The sequence below is a fragment of the Sparus aurata genome, chromosome 4 (assembly GCF_900880675.1).
Source record: "Sparus aurata chromosome 4, fSpaAur1.1, whole genome shotgun sequence".
Taxonomy (NCBI): domain Eukaryota; kingdom Metazoa; phylum Chordata; class Actinopteri; order Spariformes; family Sparidae; genus Sparus; species Sparus aurata.
Genome location: NC_044190.1, coordinates 37,324,318 through 37,335,810, shown reverse-complemented (window position 1 = coordinate 37,335,810; position 11,493 = coordinate 37,324,318). Strand labels below are relative to the sequence as shown.

General features: G+C 43.4%; 1 protein-coding gene across 1 annotated transcript in view; it reads right to left on the bottom strand.

The window, feature by feature from the left end:
• The window catches only part of c1qtnf4 (C1q and TNF related 4), a 36,477-nt gene that overhangs the window by 5,640 nt on the left and 19,344 nt on the right, over window positions 1-11,493 (bottom strand). Inside the window, exon 2 of the mRNA XM_030414421.1 lies at window positions 429-790. Within this exon, the coding sequence (XP_030270281.1) occupies window positions 429-785 (357 nt within the window). The 5' untranslated portion in view covers window positions 786-790. The remainder of the gene's footprint in view (window positions 1-428; window positions 791-11,493) is intronic.

Here is an 11,493-nt window from a genome sequence, read left to right as displayed (position 1 = left end):
AAGATGTGAAGTCAAAAATGTCAATTTTGTCACACGTCCCGTCAGTTTCACTGGGATATTTTGGTTTGAAAACATCTCTGGAGTTTCCTTGACATATAAATGTCATAATCTTTAGTCATTAATGGGTTAAAATAATGATAATAGATGTTGTTTTTCTTTGTCACTGTCCTTAATGCTCAACAGCCTTTCTTTGTGCTTTCCATTTTTGAGATGTAACTTTCCCAGTGTTAGCTTTCTTGATGAAAACAGACTTTGCCGTCCAGTTGAGCCTCTTATTTTAAGGGATTTATTGATTAGAGAATATCACCATCACCTGTCTGATAACTGTGAGCCCTCCCACAAATGTTCAGGAAACAGTCATTCATAAGACAGACACAGTTGCTGACAGAAACTGGAGGTGAGCATTGATTCGGCGGTGTGAATCCTACCTTCCTCTCCTCTCCTGCGTTCTCCTCGTACACGATGGCCTGCACCTCGTTCCTGTTCTTCATCAGCATCACTGAAAGGTCTTTGTGTGGGAACTTGCCCACTGTGAAGGAGAAGTAATAGGCCCCGGGGATACGACAGCGTAGCATGCCGGCCTTGGGGTCAAAATCCCCGCCGATGTTGACATAAACGGTGTCAAAGGTCACGGTCATCTTTGGCCCGCCCTCCATGCTGTTGGTGCGAGCGACAGAGAACGCCGAGCGAAGCTCCACGTCCTCCAGCAGACGGGCAAACCCCCACGCACCGCCTGCGTGGCTCAGGCACAGCAGGCCGATCAGCAGGCTGGCTGGAAGCAGCATCGTATCTGCAGAGACAGGAAAGAATGAGAAACTACATTTATTCTTTCACTCAATCATTTTTTTGTGTCCGGGAATTTCCTCATCCACTGTGTTTCACACATTTAAAACATTTTTTTTCCATTCTGATGAAATTATAAATTTTTTCTGTCCCGGGATTTCTTTATTGGTTTCTGACAAGAAAAAAATAACAAATATTCAGTTTGTCTCACAAATAAATTTTTCTTCTTGACCTGTAATTTTTTCCCCACTTTATTTCACAAATCATTTCTTTTTTTTTTTTTGTTAATTTGGTTTCAAAGATTTGTGGTGTCACTCTGTTTCACAAATATTTTTTTACTGTCTTTGAATTTTCTTTTGTTTTCCATTCAGTTTCTCAAATAATTTTTTTTTCTGTCCTGGAATCTACACATGAAATTCCTTTTTTTCTCCTGGAAATCATTATCAATTTTTTTTCATTTGGTTTCACAAAGTATAATTTTTTTCACCAAGTTTTTTTTTTTTTTTTTTACAAATGTTTATTTATTTTATTTATTTATTTATTATTATTATTATTATTATTTTTTACAATTTTTTCAAAAAATTGTCCAGGCAAAAAAATTTAAAAAATCACCATCCCTCCTGGAATTATAATTTTTTTTTCACTGTTTCACAAATAAAATAAAGATTTTTGGTTCTTGAAAGAAAAAATCCAACTTATTTTCTCGCCAGTTCTCAAGTCAAAGAAAATAGATCATCAGAAACCTCTTGGAAGACTTCAAGCAAGTCAAGTTACGTTTCCTTTATCACTTAGACCGGCTTCTACAACTGTGCCTAAAACACAAACACACACCAACACACACACACACACACACACACACACACACACACACACACACACAAACACTCCCTGTGCTGTGTTTGGGTTATTCAGGCAGATCAAGCAGAGGACGTATTAATGTGTCTTTTATTATCAGAGACAAGCGCTCTCGTTGTCTCATTGTCCCGCTCTAATGAAGCAGCAGGAAACAGACACACTCAGGTGGAGCTGTCAGCGCTCAAAGCACCCGACAACAAAGACACACAGCCAATCATGTTACAGAGCGACCAGAGCAGAGCGGTCGCCGCCGACACGGTCGGTGCAGTTTAACAACCTGCAGGAGGATAAAAGGACCGTATGGATCACATGACTCAGTCTGAAATCACTGTTTTCACACTGTTCTACACCTTTTTAGATGGAAACTGTTTTACACTGTATCACTTTAATGCATATGAGAGAGGAGAGGACGCTTTCAAAGGAGTCAAAGGTCACACTTTTCTAGCTGAAGTTTTCCAGATTGTGTTTCTCAGAGTGTTTCTAGGCTAAAATTTCACAAAAAACTTGTCTGACCGTGACAAAATGATTCATCTTTGGCAAGAGTCTACACGAGTGAACGCTCTGCAGTGCGGCCTCCGAGTTTTAACAAACAAAACAGAGGAGAAACAACACAGGAGGTAACAGACGACCACTCACTACATCCTCTCCCTCCATCCTCATCATGACTGACCCCGAGTTTAAAAGTAGGATCGTGCAGGAGGCCTTCAATCAGTATTTGTTTAGTGATAAGCCAGCTGATCTGATGACTGTAAACGGAGCGTGTGCAGACTGCAGGCAGCAACAACCTGTGCAGATGGGAAATACTGCATAAATCACGCCCTCTAATATATGTAAATTTGCATAAAGTAAAAATGATCTTACAGTATGTGTATCCAACTTGAAAGATGATTAAATCTCCTTTTTTTAAAGGCTTTTTCCTCCTTGTCTTTTCCCTTCCAAGCTCACTTTTCCCCCCACAAATGAAAATGAGGTCCAAATAATTATCCTCCTCCACCATGCTTGGCATGAAAAGACTGCGTGGGTTTACAAACTAATTATGGATTTTATTTAGAGCGTCTCACTGATTTCATCGCTCTCTTTCTGCTCTGTCCTTTCAGTAATAAACTAATTTTCCAGGATTCCCCGGACAAAACAAAAATGGTTATGCAGGACAGGAAACCATTGCTGGCGGCTGGTGGGAGATGAGCTGCGGTCTCTGGTGTCCAAGCAACAAGCGTAGTTCTCCCAGCCAACATCCTCCCTGGAGGGGAAGAGCCGGCGAACGCAGCACGATGCAAAACAAAGTTTGTCCTTCATTAATTTTCTGTGAGACACGAGCGAACCAGGATAGCAGGCAGGACTGTACTGGTACTGAAAGATTATTTCTGACTGTTCAAAGCCCATCAGCAGGACTTCTGAAGCCGCTCTGAAGGGAGATGAAATATCCACTCTTTTTTCAAGACAATACCTGGAAAAATGTCTATATTTAATACACCTTGGGACAGTGGCGTGCACAGACTTTTTGAAGGGCAGGGGCGAAAAGAAGGGCACTTTAGCGCACGTTTTGACTCCCAAGAGGGCACTTTAGCGCATGTTTTGGCTCCCAAGAGGGCACTTTAGCGCGTGTTTTGGCTCCCAAGAGGGCACTTTAACACGTGTATTGGCTCTCAAGAGGCCAGTTTATCATGTTTTAACCAGCCAAGGGGGCAGTTTAGTGTGTTTTGTCAACCAAGAGGGCACTTTGGCACGCTTTTTTGGCTCCCAAAAGGGCACTTTAGCGCACATTTTGGCTCCCAGGAGGGCACTTTAGCGCGCGTTTGTCAACAACTGCCCCCCCCTTGTGCACATCACTGCCTTGGGAGGAGGGGGGGTATCGAAAGAGAAAAATAACATGAGGACGAGATACAACTTTGTTTTGACAAGTAGCAGAGAAAAGCAGATATACTGGAGCAACCGTGAAGCCTGGGGTTGGTGAGATTGTAGGAAACCAGTGAAGCAAGCTAAATTTTAAAACTGAAAAAAAATCCCACCTCCTCCCTTCACAGACAGGTACGCAGGTAGACAGACAGGTAATCCATCCGATCTTTTCTGGGCCGCATTAAAACAAAAGGATTATTCGAAGCCTGCAGCCGCCACAGATACTGAATTTTCATTTTCATTTTGTCACAGCTGTCAGGATGTTAAAAAACCAAACTTCTACAAATAAAACAAAAACTGCCTCTTGAATAATTCAGCACCCCGAGCTTTAAATATCACACCTTTTACAAACATTTGTTTTTTTCTTCTTTGGATCAGGCCTTTAAAAAATGTGTCAGCTCGCTGCTGGAGAGAAGAGCGAGGTGGAGGATCGAGCAGCAACCTCCAGATCTGAGAAATGAAGCCAGCGCTGAAGTACCGAAAACCACAGTTCCTCAAGTGGCCACCAGAGGATCGCAAAGCAAATCAGTTCCTCTAAGAGCCCATGTTACAGTGTCAAACCTCACTGCAGAAAGGAGGTGGCCCCGAGCTGTCTGCTGGGTCTCACCTCAGCTGATTCCAGCCCCTGAACTTCATCTCTCTGCTGTATTTATGCTGTTGATGCGTTTGAGGATTTTAATTTAGATATCAGATACATAATCTCTCTTTCTATCTGATTAATTGGACTAAAAGACCGTAGTGTAGGGAAAGAGGCCAGTGTTTTTGATTAACAAGCGACTCTGTTAGCGTTAGCCAGCAGACAGCTGCTGCAGCCGGCATCCTCTGAAGGAAAACACTGGGAGTCAAAGAGAGAACAGAGTTTGTTTTGGAAAACTTAGAGGTTGAAAACTGGATTTATATTCAGTCTCACCTTCCATTAGGAGCCACATAGGTGTCACAATCTTCTGTAAAGTACAATTATTCTTAATTGACTGCAAAATTTAACATTACTTTACTTTGTGAACATACAGATGGGAGATGTCAAGTGTTGTAGCTGGTTAGTAGCCCCATTCACACTGCCGTTTTCATGCAGGGATCCTGCGCCAAGTCTCCGCCTCCTCCTCTGTGTGAAAGTTTCAGATGCGGCGAGGGGTGAAATTTCTCTCCAGCGCTGATCCGCCTCTGGAGGTAGTATCAGGGCCGTATTATTGCCGAACCGAACCAGTGTCAATGGATAAGCTGCCGTCGCAGAGCGGGAGCGTGTCGATCGTACAGTCTGATAACTGACTCAACTTAATAAAGAGAAATGTCCCACAAAGCAACGTTACATGACCAAAAAAAAGTAACATAGTAACTGTAACTGTCTTTGGTAACTTATGAGGAAAAAAATACCACAGCTGTACGTGGAGCAGCGTCCATCCTCCTGTTTGTCCTCCTGTCTGTCCTCCTGTCTGTCCTCCTGTCTGTCCTACCAAGTCAAATTTCTGCCCCAAAAACAACGTCCGTCACCAGCAAAAAACTTTAACTCACCTCACTGTTTTTTCCCCTGGAAAACAGCCTCCATCCCCTCGAGTGAGAGAGTCAGACAGCTTCCAGTTTAAAAAACATAACTTTGTTACTTTCCAGAATGTTTGGTGGGTCGGGATCTCAATCACGACACATTATAACAGCGTCCATATGATTATAAACTGTCCGCAGATTTAGATTAACAGGAGGACACCTGGGAAACACCTTGAAAACACACCAACGTCATCATCATGACGTGTACCGTCACGCCTCTTTAGGAGCTGCAACGCTGGCTTTCTGTTTGAATTACACGGCGGTTCGTCCTTAAGGAGGAGATGCTTCACTCTGTGTGAATGACCAATGGCGGAGAACTGGAGAACCAACGCTGCGGAGATAATGCGGCATCGCTGTGTGAAAAGGGCTAGTCTGTTGCTGCTGTTTGCAGCAAATAAACCCGAAGTAAAGTTACATGAGTCTTGTTTGAACACAAATAGCTTGTGATTGTTAGCTAGCTCAGAGTTGCTCTGCCCAATATTTTATACAGTCAGTGGTATCAATGCGGCAGAAAATAGGTTTTAAACCGCTTCAGATATTCAGTATCAAGATGTATCAATGTATTAATATATCACACATGCAATAATTCATGGTGTTAGTCATGATCCTATACATTGTTTTTGTTTGTTAGAGAAGCTCAGATTGGAAACATGGCTGGAAGTGATGCTGTTAACAACATGTACGTAGACAGAAAACCTGCATGTGTGTCAGACTGCGCTGCTTGTTTTACCTGAGGCAGCCTGAATGAGGACGTCAAGACTGAATGATGAAACATTTCATCAGTCGGATGATTTTAAATGTATTCTCTAAATCTTCACTGCGCTCTAAACCTATTTTCACGGTCGAGCATCAGCGCCGAGGCCTTGAAGTTATTTACTGTTGAAACTAAATGTTCTTCTTGTATGTGTATACTAAATCGACCTTTTTAAATGGAAACTAATTATAGCGGTTAATTGTACTTAGGGCACTGAGCCACAACTGATCGTTTTTGTCTGATTACTTGTCCCACTGCAGCTGGGGGAGAAATCCACTCTGCAGAAGCAAAAGATGCTGCAGCACCGGCTCACTGCATATATAATAACTTTCCTTTATGAATATTAGCTCACTTTATTTTCTGTCCTGTAGCCTGAAGTAAAACCCCCCCCCCCAAAAAAACACTAAATTGAAAATGTAGCAGCTAGGCTTGTTCACATAATGGCAGCTTGCACTAAGAAACAGTGTTTGTTTGTCTGTGTAATGGCAGCAGTTTTAACGAGTCACGTCGACAGACTGCACTCCTCAGAGAGTGCGATGCTTCAGGTTCAAACAGCAATGAAAGAATAGATCAAACAAACCTCCTCCATAATGAGCACCCATGGGAGTAAAGCACAGAGAGGAGCAGCAGAACTGAGCTGAACAGGAAAGACTAGAGCGGAATTAGTCCATGCAAATATGTAAAAAAAAAAAAGAAAAAAGAAAGAAAGACCACTGTAAAGCACTTTTTAAAAACAGACTTGTCACTTTCATTCGTCTTGCACCATTTTTAAAGGAGTGTGATGCTTTTTTATTTGGGATTGGTCACATCTTGCAATAGTACAACTATTAACTATTTGATTTGATTCTGGAATGACTTGTACGTGTTTATTAGTTTAGACACATGAGATACAGTAATCTGATTACCAACTGAAGGAGACAATTCTAGAGAAAGACAGGTGATGATTATCCTTTCGACGCTCTGAGCTCGTGTTCACAGCACAGAACCACTCGGATGGTGTTGGACCCAAATAAATTATGTATTTTTAAATTTATTTTATTTATTATTTCAGTCATATTTGGTTAATCCAGCTAAATGTAGCTGTTTACTTCCAAAAGTTTTGAGGGCTCACCTAACGACTCTGTAAGGACACTCCCACATGGTGTTAGGACATTCCCACACAGAGTTTAAACGCCTGCAACTCCCCTCCAGTTGGTTAGACCTAAAGAAGCCTCTGTAATGAGAGATGAGCCATCCGCATGCGACCCTAATGACTGTGAAACTCAGAGCTCACACTTGACCCGAACAACTCTGTAAGGACACTCCCACATGGTGTTAGGACACTCCCACACATGGTTTAAATGCCTGTGACTGCCCTCCAGTTAGCTAGAACCGAAGAAGCCTCTGTAATGACAGGTGAACCATCCACAAGTGGCCCTAACGACTGTGAAACTCAGAGCTCATGCGTGACCGTAACGTTTCTGTAAGGACACTCCCACACAGGATTTAAACGCCTGCAACTCCCCTCCAGTTGGTTAGACCTGAAGAAGCCTCTGTAATGAGAGGTGAACCATCCGCATGCGACCCTAACGACTGTGAAACTCAGAGCTCACGCTTGACCCTAACGACTCTGTAAGGACACTCCCACATGGTGTTAGGACACTCCCACACAGGGTTTAAACGCCTGCAACTCCCCTCCAGTTGGTTAGACCGGAAGAAGCCTCTGTAATGAGAGGTGAGCCATCCGCATGCGACCCTAACGACTGTGAAACTCAGAGCTCACACTTGACCCGGACGACTCTGTAAGGACACTCCCACATGGTGCTAGGACACTCCCACACAGGGTTTAAATGCCTGTGACTGCCCTCCAGTTAGCTAGAACCGAAGAAGCCTCTGTAATGAGAGGGGAACCATCCACAAGTGGCCCTAACGACTCTGTAAGGACACTCCCAGACACGGCTTCAAGCTTGTTGGAACTGAAGAAGCCTCTTGGATGAGAGGTGAAACGTCTTCAAGAAACTGAAACAAGTCCAGTTGGCTACGATACAGCACTAAGAAGCCAAAAAGTACCTATTTTCCATATTTACATGCAGTACAGCGAGATGCTACTGAAATTAAGCTGATGTGATGTGTATTGTTTGTGTTTGTGGATAAGAACTGTGTTGTGTTTCCTCTCAAATCCAAAGAGATTTTAAGTATTCAGTGAAGACGCTGATGTGAGCAGCTTCAATGGAACCTGCACCAGTTAATTACTTTGATGAAAGCTGTTGATGATACTTGATTCAAGAGGAGAGGATATTATATATTCATTGTTTCCCTCTCGGTGATGCTGCTCCCACTCGTTTGTGTGTGAACCAGCAACCTTCCAGCAAATTATAGCTTTTGCAACTTCACGTGGCCACCGGCACTTAATTATGATGGCCAAATGCCAACGAGGAAATTAAAGGAAATCATCAGTACATTTTCTACAGATTAAAAAGAGAGTAAGAAGATTATGTGACGACTAATCCAAACATCCTTCCATCCATCCATCCATCCCAGCCAGACTCCTCTGCCCAGCAGCTTCCCTGAGGGGGTCTTGGGGGATTCCCATAGACTCGACCAGACTCAGCTATCCCGTCAGCAGGGTCACTCCTAGATGTGCTTTGGGTTTCTCATCACAGCGGGTCATACTGAGTAAACTCTGCCTCAGGACGGTGACATTTGGTGTGTTAACTTTGATGTGCTCGAGTAAACAAATCCCTCTGCCTTCCTCCTGCCACTTCTCGATTTCTTTCTTACTTTCATTACTTTCAGTTTCAGGGTAATTTTACTTCTCCTCAGAAGTTCCTTGAACTGTTCCTTTAAGAGCAGGGAACGATTGTAGCCATGACTAAAATAAACTGTTGATGACTGTCAGAGACACAAAGAACCGAAGACAGAAGGACCACTGAATCTTGCATTGGTGCCCGACTTGTGGTGTCAGCTGTATTGACGTCTAGGGGAAATGTATAGACGTCTGATGAAGAAATGCCTCCAGGAAATGAACAAACAAACTTCAGAAAGGAGGTAAAACTCTGATTTCTTTTCCCAAGTGATTGACAGGGCTGATAAATATCTTGATCAAACGCGGCAGGTTCAACCAAATATCACTGAGACACAATAGAGTTGTGAAAGGTGACATAATTTTTAGGAAGTAACCTGGTTCTCTTTTCTATAAACTATAAATGTACAGGTTGTAAAGTCAGCGTTAGAATAGTTTGTAACTAAAGTGGGCCTGTAAAGACGGACTAGTGAGTAGATGAGTCTCCGTGTTCGCTGTGAGGACGTTTAATGTCCCAGACAACCTCTGTAGTCTCAATCAGACACTTGTTAGCAACCGCCAACTGTTTTTAAAGAACGGAAGAGCTTTATAATTATACTGTGGGACATTTAATGATGGATTTTATGTCGGAGAGCGAAACATGTATATATCTTAAGTCTGAGGTAACCACACACCTTATTTCACACATTTAATTGGAAACCAATTTAAATAACTTGCAGACTTTGAGACGAGGGAACCAGATGTGCAGAAACGCTAAATGATTTCTCGGTTTTAGGACTCATTACTTCATCACTCTGTTGCACTCAGAACATGAACCTTTCCAAAATCGAAAATGAGGGATGGACAACATGTCTATTAAAAATAACTTGCCCTCTGAAGTCTGTTCTCATTTCTGGAGGCATTTCTTCATCAGAAGTCACACAACGTGGATATGCCGGGGTTTCAAGTCTCCAAAAGCTTTTCTACATTTCTCATTCTTGTGCCATTACCTGCCCGTCTCTGCCAGAGAAGCTGGTTGCCAGTCAGTAAACAAGCATATGGCCAGGGTTAGGTGTTGGTTTCAAAACCAATATTTGCAGTGAGACTAACTGAGACTTGATCCAGCAGGAGAGCTATGACACATTCGCATAATATATCCCATCACGTCACCGTCATGTGGGTCGTGTTGGGGATTACTTGAACAAAGTTGGTTGAGCAACCAGATGCCGAAACCACCTGGCTCTCATCGACGGGGGGCGGCAGCACTTGGACGTCCCTCCAGATCAATGAGCTCCTTACACGCTCATAACACACAGCAAGCAGAGAAACATCGTTGTAACCTTGGCTGCTGGTCTCTGCCGTCTTCAGTTGTTCCTGAGGGATTATAACAAAGCTGAGGGACCGAAGGAATATCTGAGTCCAGAACTTTGCATTATGGCTCAGCTCCATCATCAAGATGAGACTCTCAATCTCATCGTCCTTTTCATCACAACTCAAAAAATGACTGGGCAGCTGCTCAAATCGCACCTAGATAGGGCAAGTCAGCTGTTTTATTAGGAGCCAAACTGTATTAAAATCCATTCACATGTCGCTGCTCGAGCCTCACTGCCAGAATGTCTAAAAAAAGAACAAAAGCAAGAAGCTGGAGAGCAAAAAACTGAGAGTAAACACTGGTGTCGCTTCTGAAGAAAAGCTCTCAAGATGAACCGGAGCGTTTCTTCAGTTCTGAGTAATGACACAAATATTTTTAGTAATCATTCCATCACTGTGTTTGATCACAGTCCAACGGCAACAGATCGACAATTTCAGAGAGGGAGATGACAAAAAATAAATAAAAAACCTTCAGGGGAAAATGGGAAACAGGAAATGAAACAGGAATTCAGGAAAAGACACATCAATCCTCGAAGCTCCCATAGACGACGACCTCCTGAGGATCCATTAAAAAGATGTTTGTCAACTGAAGCGCTGTGAGTCTTCGTCTCTGCGCCATCATGTAGTTTCAACCCTTTTCATTCTGTTTTCAGCCAGTTCATTATACCGAAGCATGAAATACGTTGTTATGCTGGAAGGTGAGGGGTTGCACGCCTCAGTGACCACAGCAGGAGGACTCTTGATCTTAGAGGAGTGACCCGCGGCAAACTGGTCTCAGACGAGCAGTCGCTGTCGCGTGAACGGATGACTAACCACAGCTCCGCTGATAGATGCCTTAAAGTAGCAGAGGAGTGCTGCGGGTGTGCAATGCCTGATGAGGCAAACGCAAGTCAGACGAGTGTTTCTAGGACAATTCTGCAACCTGTGACTTACATCCAGTGCCAGTGCAGGAATGAGTTAGTCCTTTATGTAAGGCTGAATCCAAACCTGCTGTTAATGTTTGCATTTTTTGTAAAAAGTGAGATATTTGGTGACTATGTAAGGGTCTACTTTCAAGCCTCTATCATTGCTGCAGCAGGTGCAAAGTTAACATAAGCATTAATTCAAGGGTTGGTTCATCGAGCCATCCATCCATCCATTGTCTGTAACCGCTTTATCCCTTTTTATGGGGTCGTGGTGGTTTTTACTGGATCCCAGCTGACTCTAGGCAAGGGCAGGGTACTCCCTGGACCAGTCGCCCGCTCATCACAGGGCCCTCACTGATGGCAGAGGCCGCCAACCGCACATCAGGAGCAATTTGGGGTTCAGTATCTTGCTCAAGGACACTTCAACATGCAGCCCAGCTCAGCCCGGAGCTGGGATTTAAACCAGCGACCTTCCGATCACTAGCCGACCTGCTCTACCCGCTGAGCTACAGCCGCCCCCTCAAGAGTTGGCGGTCAATTGAAATAGAAAAGTGATATATAAACAAGAGAGCTGAGGTAGATAATAGCTGGATTTTGGCATTGGTAATGGCGGCACATGAAGATGCAGC